Here is a 12353-nt window from a genome sequence, read left to right as displayed (position 1 = left end):
GCTGGCTTTTATGCGGAAGGATAAGCACACAAGACACCACACTAAACTGCTCCTTTTGATCTTCCCCCTGCAACCAGCGTGTTTTCATCTAGCTTCTGCTTACAGACTCATTTGCTCCTGTCCTAGTAGAGGAGACATAATAGCTGCTGCTGTTTTGAGTGTGGGAACTCCTAATGCCCCGGTCACATTACAACTCACGCATGTTAAATGCACTGCAGCTGAGTAGGACAACGTAACATAAGAGCCTCATCCTCTTTTTTTACCCAGGCTGAGGGGGGTAGTGTCCTGTGATGTTGAGCTTTTCAAACATGTTTATGTTAAAAACAAATTTGTGTGTCAGAGTTTGCCTGATTCAGTTCTTTGGTTCTCAGTGAAAGAAAGCTTACATAGTAAACAACCTAACGTGTTACACAGTACAACCTAACGTGATCGCTGCTCTTGGCCTGCTTCAAACGAAGACTCAGGGATGACTTGTCTCTGCTGTGTGTCGTGCATATTTCTTTTTTAGATAAAGGAGCCCGTATCAGCCACAGTAATCTAGCATACACTTGGCACCTGCCTTTGCAAACATCTACACACCTTAACCATGGAGCTCCAAACATCTGCACCATAACACCCCCCCCCCCCCCCACACACACACACACCTTCCCTAGTCCCTTATTGCAGCAGACAGAGGCTCCTGTCTCTTCCCATCTCCCCGGGCAGTCTGGGACGAGACGTCTCTTTCCCCTCCACTCAGCCCAGCTCTACATCAGGCTGCCCTCCACCTGCCATCACACCAGAGAGTTCTAGAAAGGCGTCCATTTGGATTCCCAGCCCATACCATCACAATCTATCTCTCCAAACACCGCACCCCACCCCCCCCCCCCCCACCCCCACCCCACTCACGCTTCCTCCACCCACACACACTCATTTTCAAGCCCCCTTCCGCCCATTCTCCAGACACGACTCCCCGCTTAGCTGTTTTTATAAGTCATTAACATATGAGCTCTTATGCCCATTAAGGACTGGAGCGGTCTCCTGTGATACCATAATGATGGCCTAATCCCAGGGCGCACAATGCCATTATTTGTGATGGTGCATCCTGACACAAAAGGTTGCCATTACCACTGTAATATGTGTAGGGCTGTAATGACGTTGTTATGTTGCCGGCTTAATAGGAGTATTTAATTTAATTTATTACATACTGTACATCTCTCCTCTTTTCTTTTCCCTCTTGCTTCCCTCATTTTCTCCTTTTGTATATTTCATAGTATTTTTATGTCTTTTGTGAAGTTCCAACCCCTCCGCTCGCTTCTGCAGTCTAATCCAGAGAATTAAAAGCCATTTTGGAAATGCTTGGGTAATCATCACCCTAGGCTATCATGGCTGGCCTGGTTAAAGCATCTTTTTAGCAGTCTTTGTGTGTGTGGGTGTGTGTGTGTGTGTGCGTGTGTGCACCCGCACGAGTGTGTGTGTGTATGATTATGTCTGTGTGCATGTGGGTGTGTATGTGTGCATGTGTGCATGCATGATTATGACTGTGTGCGTGTGTGTGTATGTGTATGTGTATGTGTATGTGTATGTGTATGTGTGCATGTGCATGTGCATAATTATGACTGTGTGTGTGTGCATGATTATGACTGTGTGTGTGTGTGTGTGTGTGTGTGTGTGTGTGTGTGTGTGTGTGTGTGTGTGTGTATGTGCATTGTATCGGAGGAAGTAAGAATGAGGCAGAGTAGGAGTGCTAATGAGGAACAGAGCTGAGTTTGTGCATCTGGGTTTTGTGCACTGTGTGGCTTCTAGGATGCATATTTTTATTTGTATATGTTTGTGTGTGTTTGTTTTTGTCTGATTGTGTGTTTGTGTGTGTGTGTGTGTGTGTGTGTTCAGTGTGTCTGTGTGTGTTCTGTATGCAGCATGGTGGTAATGTTTTTTGGCAGGAGACTAATCGTATCTCTGTTTGTATGCACTCTCATGGCTTTTGTCTATGAATCACTGTGTCTCTGTACATAAGAGAATCTTCTCATGTGGTGGAATTTGTGAGTTCTCAGTAGATTTAGTGTGTGCATGCAAAGGTTTATGTGTCTTTGTGTTCATAAGGGATTCATCTCACATATGTCAGGATACCGGAGCTGTTACTAGGTTAAGCCGAAGTCTGTGTGGGTTAGCCTCTGTGCTAGTGTATGTGTGTGTGTGTGTGTGTGTGTGTGTGTGTGTGTCAGCGTGTATGTGTTGCTATGTATGCGTGTTATCCTCCCCTTGCTCTTTGTAAGGAAGGAAAATGTGAGAGGAGCTGGTGCTGGAATAGAGTTGGACACACTGCCCAGCAAGAGAGCAACAGAAGCTTCATGGCCCACTGAGGACTGAGGAGTGTGTGTGTGTGTGTGTGTGTGTGTGTGTGTTTGTGTGCAGGGGCGGAGCTTGAGGGGGTGCGGCACGCCCCCGGCCCGGGACCCGCAGGGGTCCGGTGCGAGGGCGCCCCTCCCCCACCTCTGGGGCCTCTCCCACGGCACAAGGCCGGAGGAGCTAAGATCATGCAAACGGTTTCTTTTCAATCATTTTCATTAGAGTGGGACGTATTAGGCTTATAGGTTGCCCCAGTCAGGACGAGTTATGACTCACGGTTGCTGAAAAGTTTTGAAATTTACTTTGATGATTTAGTAGGTGTAAAATATTTAATAAAATGTTCTGCTGTATGACTGGCTTTATTTTAACTCTCATATTGAACTTTACGACGTGCAAATTTACAAAATTGGATCAACGATATTGTCTCCTACAGGCGTCAATGAGAGAACACTTACTTACATGATTTTGTTTCGATTTTCTAATTGGAGTAAGTCTTTGTGACAACACGTCATGATACATTTGATAATGTTTGATCGTTGTTTTGGTATGAAGCATCTTTTACGTAGCCTAATGAATGCGCTCTAGAAAGTGAAAGTAGCCTAACCTAGGCCTATGCGCTCTGTGTCTGAGCTGTCTGTGCACGTCCGCAATTGATTACGTTCCTCAAATGGAGAACACATCAATCCCATGGTATTTTTTGCCCTAAAATGCATGAAACATGCAAGTTCAAAATCCCGCCGATAGCCACGTTACATCTTCGTTTCATATTTGCCTAGGCTAGCCTACAATAAATGAATTGAACGAACTCAACTGACAACAGGTATATCTACTGATTCGGTCATTGAGACTACAGAATACAGACTACAGAATACAGCACAACAAACTTTTTGTCTTTCTGAAGTTTATTTTTGTATTCCGGGGTATTTTGTATACAGTAGCCTAATTGCCTAATGTCTTGACAATAGTTTTTCTTACCGGCTTGCTGTTTAAACTGACTGCACCGCTCTGAACTTTCCTGCCAGGTTTATGACGTACAGTAAACCGCTACATCTTGGCTCTGGCATTGCCTAAACTCATCGTGTGGGAAATCAGATTATCTGTCAATATTGGGCTTTGAAAGTAAGGGATATTTGCTCAGTAATAGTAGGCCTAGGCTACATTTTGTAACATTTATAGAGAAACCGAGGGGAAGTTAAATTAGAACTCGTTGGAAATTGAAAACACATACAAAAAAAGATTCGGGGCTTTTAAAAAGAGATTCGGGGCTTGAGCCCCTGAAGCCACCCCCTCGCTCTGCCAATGCAACCACCCAGCAGTAATTTCTGCATTCAGTGAGATTTGCACCGCCCTAATTTTATTTTTGCATAATAACAGATCTGCGTCTTCCTTATCCCGTTAATAAACATATTACAGTATGTAACCATATTCCGCTTCCGGCTTCCGGACGCATAACTCCGCTTCATTATGACTGCCGAGGTTTTATATTTTCGGGGCAGCAGCAGAGACCACAAACCTGGCTGGCTGGCTGCTGTCAGCGACTACTGAGAGGGGCCCCCTTGAGGGGGATCCCGGTATTGCCGGTAACAGTGTCGTTGCACTTTACTGCATTGACTATCAAAGGGGCGCTCACAGTTTGTCGTTGCATTTTATTTTTAACCAGTCGTTGTCTTGGGGCCCCTGGCCAGCTCGGGGCCCCAAGCAATTGCTTGGTTTGCTTGCCTTCTAGCGACGGGCCTGAGTGGGACAGGAGAGACTGAGTGGACTTGCCATGTTGTCCATAGAGAATGAGAGAGCAAAGAAAATGGACGAGTTTGCGTCGTATGCCCTTCAAATAGTGCTGCGTATTATTGTTGTTTTATTATTAGGGGTCATGTAGCCTAATGTTTTTATTGTTCTCTTGGTTACACTTCATGTACGTTCGATGGACTTCAAAATGACATAGTTGCTCTCCGTGGCGCTGATGCTTGTAAGACCCGCTGTTGCGGGCATGTGTAGCCTATGTTGTAAAATTATGTTATGATGAGTTTAATAAAGGGCCCGGTCATGTGCCCCGCCCCCGGCCCGGCTCTGACTTGTTCCGCCACTGTTTGTGTGTGTGTGTGTGGGCTGGCCCTCTGCTGTCTGACACAGGCCTTACATGTGTGCTTCTGCCTCAGTGACTAATATGGTACAGGCTTCCCTCATTCACTCATGTCACTGTCATCTCTTCTCTCTCTTCCTTCGCTATCTCTCTCTCTCTCTCTCTCTCTCTCCATATCCCCGGCCGTGTCTATATCCCTCTCGCACTGCCTCTCCTTCCATGTTCTGATTTTGGATTGCTTCTACTTTAGCTATTGCTTTCCAGTCTTTCCATCTCTCTCTCCATCTCTCTCTCTCTCTCTCTCATGTCAACATTTACATCAGCACTGTGTCTGAATAATGAACATCTATGAAGACATAATAGCAAACATTTATGATGTCATTTAGTGAATAACTGTGTTTGAATATCTATAATTAGCCAACAGCTGTATTCATGTCGTGTGTGTGTGTGAATTAACCACTACATATTATGTAAAGTGAGTTCGTTTTTGTGCTATTAATGTCTGTATCTCACTCTTCTTCTTCCAACATTAGAGCTGTTTATGCTGCAGTGAAGAGAGTGTGGTGAAATTATTTCTGTTTCATGTGGCTTTGCCCCCAAATATTTGCTTTATTCAAACAGCAAAAAATCGTAATCACAATTTTTTTTCCCCCTTTAGATAAATGTATTGAAATTGAAAACGGTTTGATCAGCTTTGCCGTTCCATTTCTTTTCCTCTTTCGCTCTAATGGTTCTCAAAGGGAGATCACTCTGAGGTGGCTCGGTGCTTCTTTATTGCCTTGAGGCTTATGGCAGAGCTGTAATTTCAAAAAGTGAAATAAAAACACAACGCCATACATCACGCTGCCACAACAACAGCGCTTGAGCCGTGTCAGATTGTACACTTCCGAATCCATCGATTTCTTCGGAGCGTAATCTTTGGGAGCAAGTAATTATTTCCTGAGACGTTCTGACAGAGTGGGGACTAATTGTAAGTGTGTCGACAGATCCGTGGTGTCAGGAATGTGTGAAGGAAAATCCTTCCGACAGGAAAGCAAGCCTCACCACAGGTCTCACTGACATTCCCGTCACATCAGTAAATACTAATTTAATTGATCTGTAGGTTAGTAGGGATTTAATGACTTCAGTTAGTGTGCAAGAAGGGACACACACACACACACACACACACACAGACACGCAGGAGAAAGGCTCTGCTTCAAATTGGTTTCCTTTATTGCATCTCTCCCCAGAAATCATATCAGTCAGGCCAATCTCATTTCAGATCTGCCATTCTCTAATTAACCCCTGATGCTTGTTTTCCCCTGACGGCATGCCAGTCATTTGTGTCATGCTGAACTAGGAACAGATGGTTGCACTGGGAATACTGTGGCGTTTCAGACAAGAGTTTGACTGACTCCCGCTCTCCCTATTTCCACCGCTGCATGTGTGTGTCTCTGTGTCTGTGTCTGTATGTATGTTTGTGTCTGTGTCTGTATGTATGTTTGTGTCTGTGTCTGTATGTATGTTTGTGTCTGTGTCTGTATGTATGTTGCTATGATTAAACACATTCTGTGGTATGTGCTTTAAGCTGTGGTGTGTGTGTGGGTGTGGGTGTGGGTGTGGGTGTGGGTGTGCGCTTGCGAGCAGACAAGAGAACGGAGTCGGTGTTTGTGTTTTAACTCTGCCTCTGCACATGTGAACGCCTTTATCTGGTGTGCAGCTAACTGTCAGCTGAGTCCAGATACAGTAATTACACTCAAAGGAGCCATGTTCAAGTCTTAAGAGGAGCAAAAAAAAGGAAGCCAGCCTCCACCCTCCTCCTCCACTCCTCCACCCGATGTATTAATCTCTGCCTGTCATAGGACTCACAGCCTACTCTATTACGGTTGCCGCTCACACAGGCTACATCAAAGAGAGCAGGCAGATGCGAACTGCATCGGCCTCGGCTCGGACCGTGAACGCCTCATCACGCCATTATCCATGGCAACGCTCGGAACTTTCTCCACACATTACGGGCCTCTGCACACTCGCCGAGCGGAACCGGAGCAGTCTGTTCCCAGCGCTCATCTATTGTAAGGTTGTGGAGGACAAAAAATCCCTCTCTCTCTAGCTCTCTCTCTCACACTCACACTCACACTCTCTTCCTCTCTCTCTCTCTCACTTTCTTATCCTCTCTCTCTCTCACTTTCTCTCTCTCTCTCTCTTCCTCTCTCCCTGTTTTTCCCTTTCTTCCTCGCTTCCTCCTATCCCTGCTTTCCTGGAAGCAATAAACATGGCTCTGTGTGCAGTGGACTACTTCAAAAAAAGAACAGCATCTAATCTAAATTTGGAGTATTTCATTTTTTCTCTCCCTCTCTCTCTCTCCCTCCCTCCATCCCTCTCTCTCATTCTCTTGCTCAGCCAGCCCCTCTCTCTCTCTTTTCCTTCTGATCTGAGCTCTTGAGTCTTTTGTGTCATGGGCGTAAAGCATGGCAATTTGTCTTGAGAAGAAAAAAAAACAAAACAAAACAAAAAAAACTACACAGTTCCTGAGGTATGGGAATCAGCCTATGTATATCAGCGGTAATATTGCCTGACAAGGCGGCGAATGAGAACGGGGGGCCTGGGTAGCCGGGGCCCCCAACCACACGCCACTACGGAGGGGCTTTAGGGAGCAAGCATGCCTGGCTAGATGTCACTCCTCTCCACGCCGCTCCACGCCATTCCTCTCCTCCTCCTCCTTCTTCGTCGCCGCTGCGCGCCACCATCTGTGGCCATGGGCCGCCCAACGCATCCTGGGACCAAAAGAGATCGGAGGAAGAGTGAGAAAAAAATAAATAAAACAAGTGAAGAGAAGACAGAAGACGAAAAAGAAGAAGAGGTGGAGAGAGCGCTTTGCTCCGATCGCAGCCACTGGAGCTGAGGAAATTAGGGGCCCGGAGAGCCAGCCAATAACGTCACGGCGGAGTGGACGGTGTATGGACTGTGGCTGCTGGCTCCGGCGCAGTTAATATGAAAGGGATGAGGCCCGGGCCCCCCTCAGGGAGAGCGCATTGATCACCGGTTCGGAGAGAAACACTTTCTGCTGATCCTCACTGTATTGGCTGAGGGACCGTGGAGCTGGGGTGTGCTGACTGGTGCCAAAGGAGTGCTTACAGCTCCTACATGATGATACACTTCGAGCACTTTTCTCCTCAAGACCGCTGCACCCATGCCATCTTAACAGGGCTGTTCACTCATTTCAAAAAGGGTTTCTTGTAACCGTAAATAACTTACAGTGTATTAATAGTGCGGACAAATTAATGTCAAATAAACTGTAATGATTGAGACCACTGAATGCCTCTAAATGTCACTATAAATCTAGTTTGGGAATATCCTGTTGGTAATTCCTTGAGTTTGGTCTGCAAATATCTGAGTGATTTTTTTTGTCTAGGTCATTTTGCATTAAGAGACTACAGGACAGACTTTGTTATGGAATCTCCAAACAGGCACATACACACCTTGGCTGCATTTGCAAAGACAGTGCTAGGGCCTTGCACTGCCAAACAAATAAATAAATAAGAACACATAAAAATAAAAAATAATAAGATAAAAAATCCCACCCTATGTTGACATACCCTTGTGTCCAGATATTGCATCAGAAAATCTGTTGGTCTTGTGGCTGGCAACATAAATATGACTTTAAATTATGGAAACCAGAAGGTTTGATGTCTCCGCGGCTCATTTGAAAGTTGTTTTGTCCAGTCCTGCTGCTGAACTAAGGGTAGAATCTGCAAAATGTCACTGAAGCAGCAGACACTGAGACACACCTACAGTTTAGCAAAACTGTGTGTGTGTGTGTGAGAGAGAGTGTGTATCTGTGTCTGTGCTGTGTCTGTCATTGTGTCTGTGTCTGATACACGTCTGTGTTTGTGTACGCACGTGTGTTTGTGTGTGTGTGTGCGTGCGTGCACTTGGTGTGTGTCTGTGTGTGTCAAATGTTTGCCTGTTGGGGGAAGGAATCATGACTATGGGATGACTTCTATGACAGGAGGGGGAATAAAGTCAGTCAAGCCATCTAGCGGGGTGTCATATCAGTGGTTGCATCATAGTTACACATTATTCCTCTGTGTTTGCCTCATTCAGTAATAATCAGAGCATCCCCAACATGACTCAAACATCAAAACACAGTGGTTTCATGTTGCCATGTCTGTCTGTCTGAGAATAATACAGTATTTGTGTTAAACATATTTCCATTGTTGCTTATTATGTGATCTTAATGCAATTGTCCTTAGCCTTGTACGGTATAATACAATAAAGATGACAAACTGAGTATAATTCACGGTTGATGAATGCATATTTAGCTTCATTGATTTAAGATTTTTTTAAGTTAAGGTGATTCTATTATATGTCCTTTTTCTTGAGGCGTTTTCTCTTGCAAGATTAAACCAAAAAATACTACAGTGAAGAAGTAGATGTGACTATTGTAAGAAAATGGAAGCAGATTGTAAACCGTTGTGTTGGAAGACAATGATTCTTTTTATATTCTATTAAAGAACTGCAACATTTGCTAGTGGAAGTTTTATTGTTATAATGTGACTTGACCTGCTTTTGTCCCAATATTGTTTGATTTTGTTCCAGTTGTTAGATACGTTCTTTGCTGTGATACTCTACTTGACGTCTGTGACTGAGAGATGTGGCGTTTGTGTTGTAACAGGGTGAAGCTGAAAGACGGCGTGGCGTTTCTTGGGGCGCGGGCCAGTAACCCCACTCAGTGGACCGTCAGTCAGGACGCGCGGAGCGAAGGCCACCGGGTTGTGACCTTACACTGCCGCAGGAAGGACGCCAACTTTGGCCAAAGGTCAGTGCTTTTCCAACTTACACACACACACACACACACACACACACACACACACACACACACACACACACACACACACACACACACACACACACACACACATACTACCCTAATGGCACCCTTCTTTCATTCCATCATCAACTCTTGTTTTCACTTCATGTGAAAAAGAGTCTCTCAGTCAGAAGAAAAGAGATATCCTCCCCTCTCTCTCTCTGATTGAAAGCAGAGATTTCAGCTCTTGGCTATAAAAGAAAGAGGCGTCGTGAAAAAAGAAACCCGTGGCTGTTCCTCTGATCTTGCCATTTCTCTTACCATGCCCACAGTTGAGAAAAAGTGCAAAAAGTTAAACCCTAATGCCCAAAGTTACAAAAGTTGCCATCTCCTTTGGGCATGTCTCCACCATTCCGCATCATCCTCTGATCAACCCATATTTCAGCCAGCCCTTTGGAATTCTGGGTTTAGAATGTGCAACCAGTCCAGTTGTGGTCTTTTTCTCTGACCACTGCATCGCACAACACTGCCTTTCCTAGTCAACTGCAAACACTTCCTTCCGTCCCACTTTCGCCTCAGCCGAGCGGAATGAAACGCTTGAGCCCCTGTGCCTTTTTGATAGACAGCTGTGCTTCCTTATGCATATACGACACTCATCATCTCCCCAGACGAGTCCTTTGGTGGCATTTCCATATGTAAATGAATCTCAGGAATGTGACTGTTAAGCCTGAGGAAAGGACTGGGTGGGGAAAAAAAGAGCTTTACTTCGATGTTAATTAAGTTGAGATTTTTGTGCCTGATGCTTTTTTTTTTTCCCTCGCACCCCAAAAAGGCAATTTGCATTACTCCAACATTTCCTGACATGTGTCACTTTGTAGATTAAGCTTATAGGAGAGAGAGAAAAACATTTCACAGCTTGTGAGCCTCAGGAGGCCATTTTGTTCTGATAAGAAATTAAAAAAGAGGGGGAAAAAAACATAATTTGGACCCACTAAAATTGCTGCCTATGTGCATGAGTCATCTTTCATTTCACAGTTTGATTTGATCTTTTTTTTTTTCGATTCTCAGTGAGATTCATATTTTGTCTTAATATTGAGACTTATAAAAGAATATCACGTGTGTTCTAAGATATCATCCAAAGGTAGTGTTGGATATTACACTCGCTCCAAGAGCCAGAGAAGGCAACGGAAGCTCCAATCCATCTAGTTAATTCAGCCTCATGCATGAAGCATGCTTAAAGCACAGCCTAGAATATTCAATGCCGTGCGGATTCCCTTGGCTCCGTCCCTGCAGAGGTTTCCCCTGGTGGACTCAGGAAGGGCAGCGGCCCGTCATGGCTTCCTCCGCCCGGGTTTGAGTCAGAGCGAGCACAGAGGGGTCAGCCTGCCCTGAGTCAGGTCTCTTACGATAATAATGACTTTCCAGATTGTCTCAGCTCTTAAGCATGTGTCATGCGAATCCAGCTTTCCTCTAAATGAGGTTAAGTTTAAGAAACATTTTTGTATAAAAAAAAAGAGAAAAAATGATGAGGTAGGACGAAGGTTATCATGAGTGAAAGCTGCTCAGCTCATCCGCTCCAGCAGAGGAGAGGTCATTATAACACCATGATGTATAAATTAGCCGCAATGTTGGCAGAGCGGGCGTCTACTGCTGTCCCCGAGGGGAGGAAGTATCTGTAATGAGTTACGGTATTTCAGCTCTCCTTGCTGAATTTCTCTCTCCCCCTCTCCATCTCCCTCTCTCTCTCTCTCACTCTCTCTTTCTCTCTCTGTCTCTCTCTCCCTGTCTCTCTCTCTCTCTGTTTCTCTCGTTCCTGCTCTCTTTATCTCCTTCTCCTCATCATAGCCCTAATGAGATCCGAAAAGAACTTGCTCAAACAGTTCTCAGTTACTTTTGCGGATGCCTAGATTAGGCTTGCCAGGGGTCGCCTCCTGCGCCGCTGCTGGGATGATTGAGTCGGGCTGAGGGAGTCACGGGATAGATAGACAGGTGGAGATGTGGAACTCTAGGTTCCGTTCTTTCTCTCTCTTGCCGCTCTCTCTCTCTCTCTCTCTCTCTCTCTCTCTCACACATATCTCCCTCTCTCTCTCAATATTCTTTTTGTCTTGTCAGCAGACTGATGAGAGATGCAGAGTATAATCTACAGTAAGCAGTCTTCCATATTTGAAGGAAAAAAAATCATCAAGTGGGAAATGTAATGCACACCAAGTCATTACTATAAATAATTTCAAGCTCACACTGTCCTTATTTGATTGTATTGAGAGCCTTTCCAAGCTTGAGAGGGTTGACAACACTGCTTTGTTACAGGCTAGTGCATGAAGCCTTAGTTATATACCTTTGCACTGTAATGATAGATAGATAGATAGATAGATGGATAGATAGATAGATAAAAACTAATAATCCCCAAGGGGAAATCCGAACTTCCAGTCACTCAGCACAATGGTACAAATAACAGTAGGAAAACACATCAAAACCCAAAATGTATTTAAAGAAATATAATTTATAAAAAGATAGATAGTTATTGAATAAATATAAATTGTAGGATAGTGTTGTTTATGTATGAATGTAACTGCTAAGGCCATCATAAAGTCAATTAATACTACTGTGCTATCCTATAGTACTAATTAACTTGAAGTGTACTGTCAGTTTCATAACAATACATATGTATTTAAAGATTTTATGTACTAGATGATTGTCCTCTCACACATTTTGATGTGTTCTCCCATTTCTGGTGAGAATCATAAGACACACAGGAGGCAACAACTGACAAAATGATGGCCCCTGAGATTAAACATGTGATAGTCGATGTCTGAGTGTCAGGATTTGCCAAGTAAGCATCAAAGTATCTTGAATCTCATCTCTATCAAACGCGAAACGAATCCATCATCCAAATGTAGGATATGACCAACCCATAATACTCGTTTTTTTACTTGTTTTTTTAAATTTCATTCAGTGTCTTCTCACAGCCATCCCTCTATTTCTCTTTGAGCTCCCTGATCTTTTTCTCTCTCTCTCTCTCTCTCTCTCTCTCTCTCTCTCTCTCTCTCTCTCTCTCTCTCTCTCTCTCTCTCTCTCTCTCTCTCTCTCTCTCTCTCTCTCTCTCTCTCTCTCTCCCTGCATGGTTCCACTAAATGTTTTTATATTCCTCTCAAACGG

General features: G+C 44.4%; 1 protein-coding gene across 2 annotated transcripts in view; it reads left to right on the top strand.

Moving 5' to 3' along the window:
- The window catches only part of si:dkey-112m2.1 (transmembrane protein 132D), a 156280-nt gene that overhangs the window by 84482 nt on the left and 59445 nt on the right, over window positions 1–12353 (top strand). For both annotated transcript variants that reach the window (XM_042059216.1, XM_042059215.1), the window contains one exon: window positions 9063–9206. In XM_042059216.1, coding sequence (XP_041915150.1) covers window positions 9063–9206 — 144 coding nt within the window. The remainder of the gene's footprint in view (window positions 1–9062; window positions 9207–12353) is intronic.

This window comes from Alosa sapidissima, chromosome 13 (assembly GCF_018492685.1).
Source record: "Alosa sapidissima isolate fAloSap1 chromosome 13, fAloSap1.pri, whole genome shotgun sequence".
NCBI classification, from domain to species: Eukaryota; Metazoa; Chordata; class Actinopteri; order Clupeiformes; family Clupeidae; genus Alosa; species Alosa sapidissima.
The sequence above is the reverse complement of the archived record's forward strand: the minus strand, read 5'-3'. Positions and strand labels throughout refer to the sequence as shown.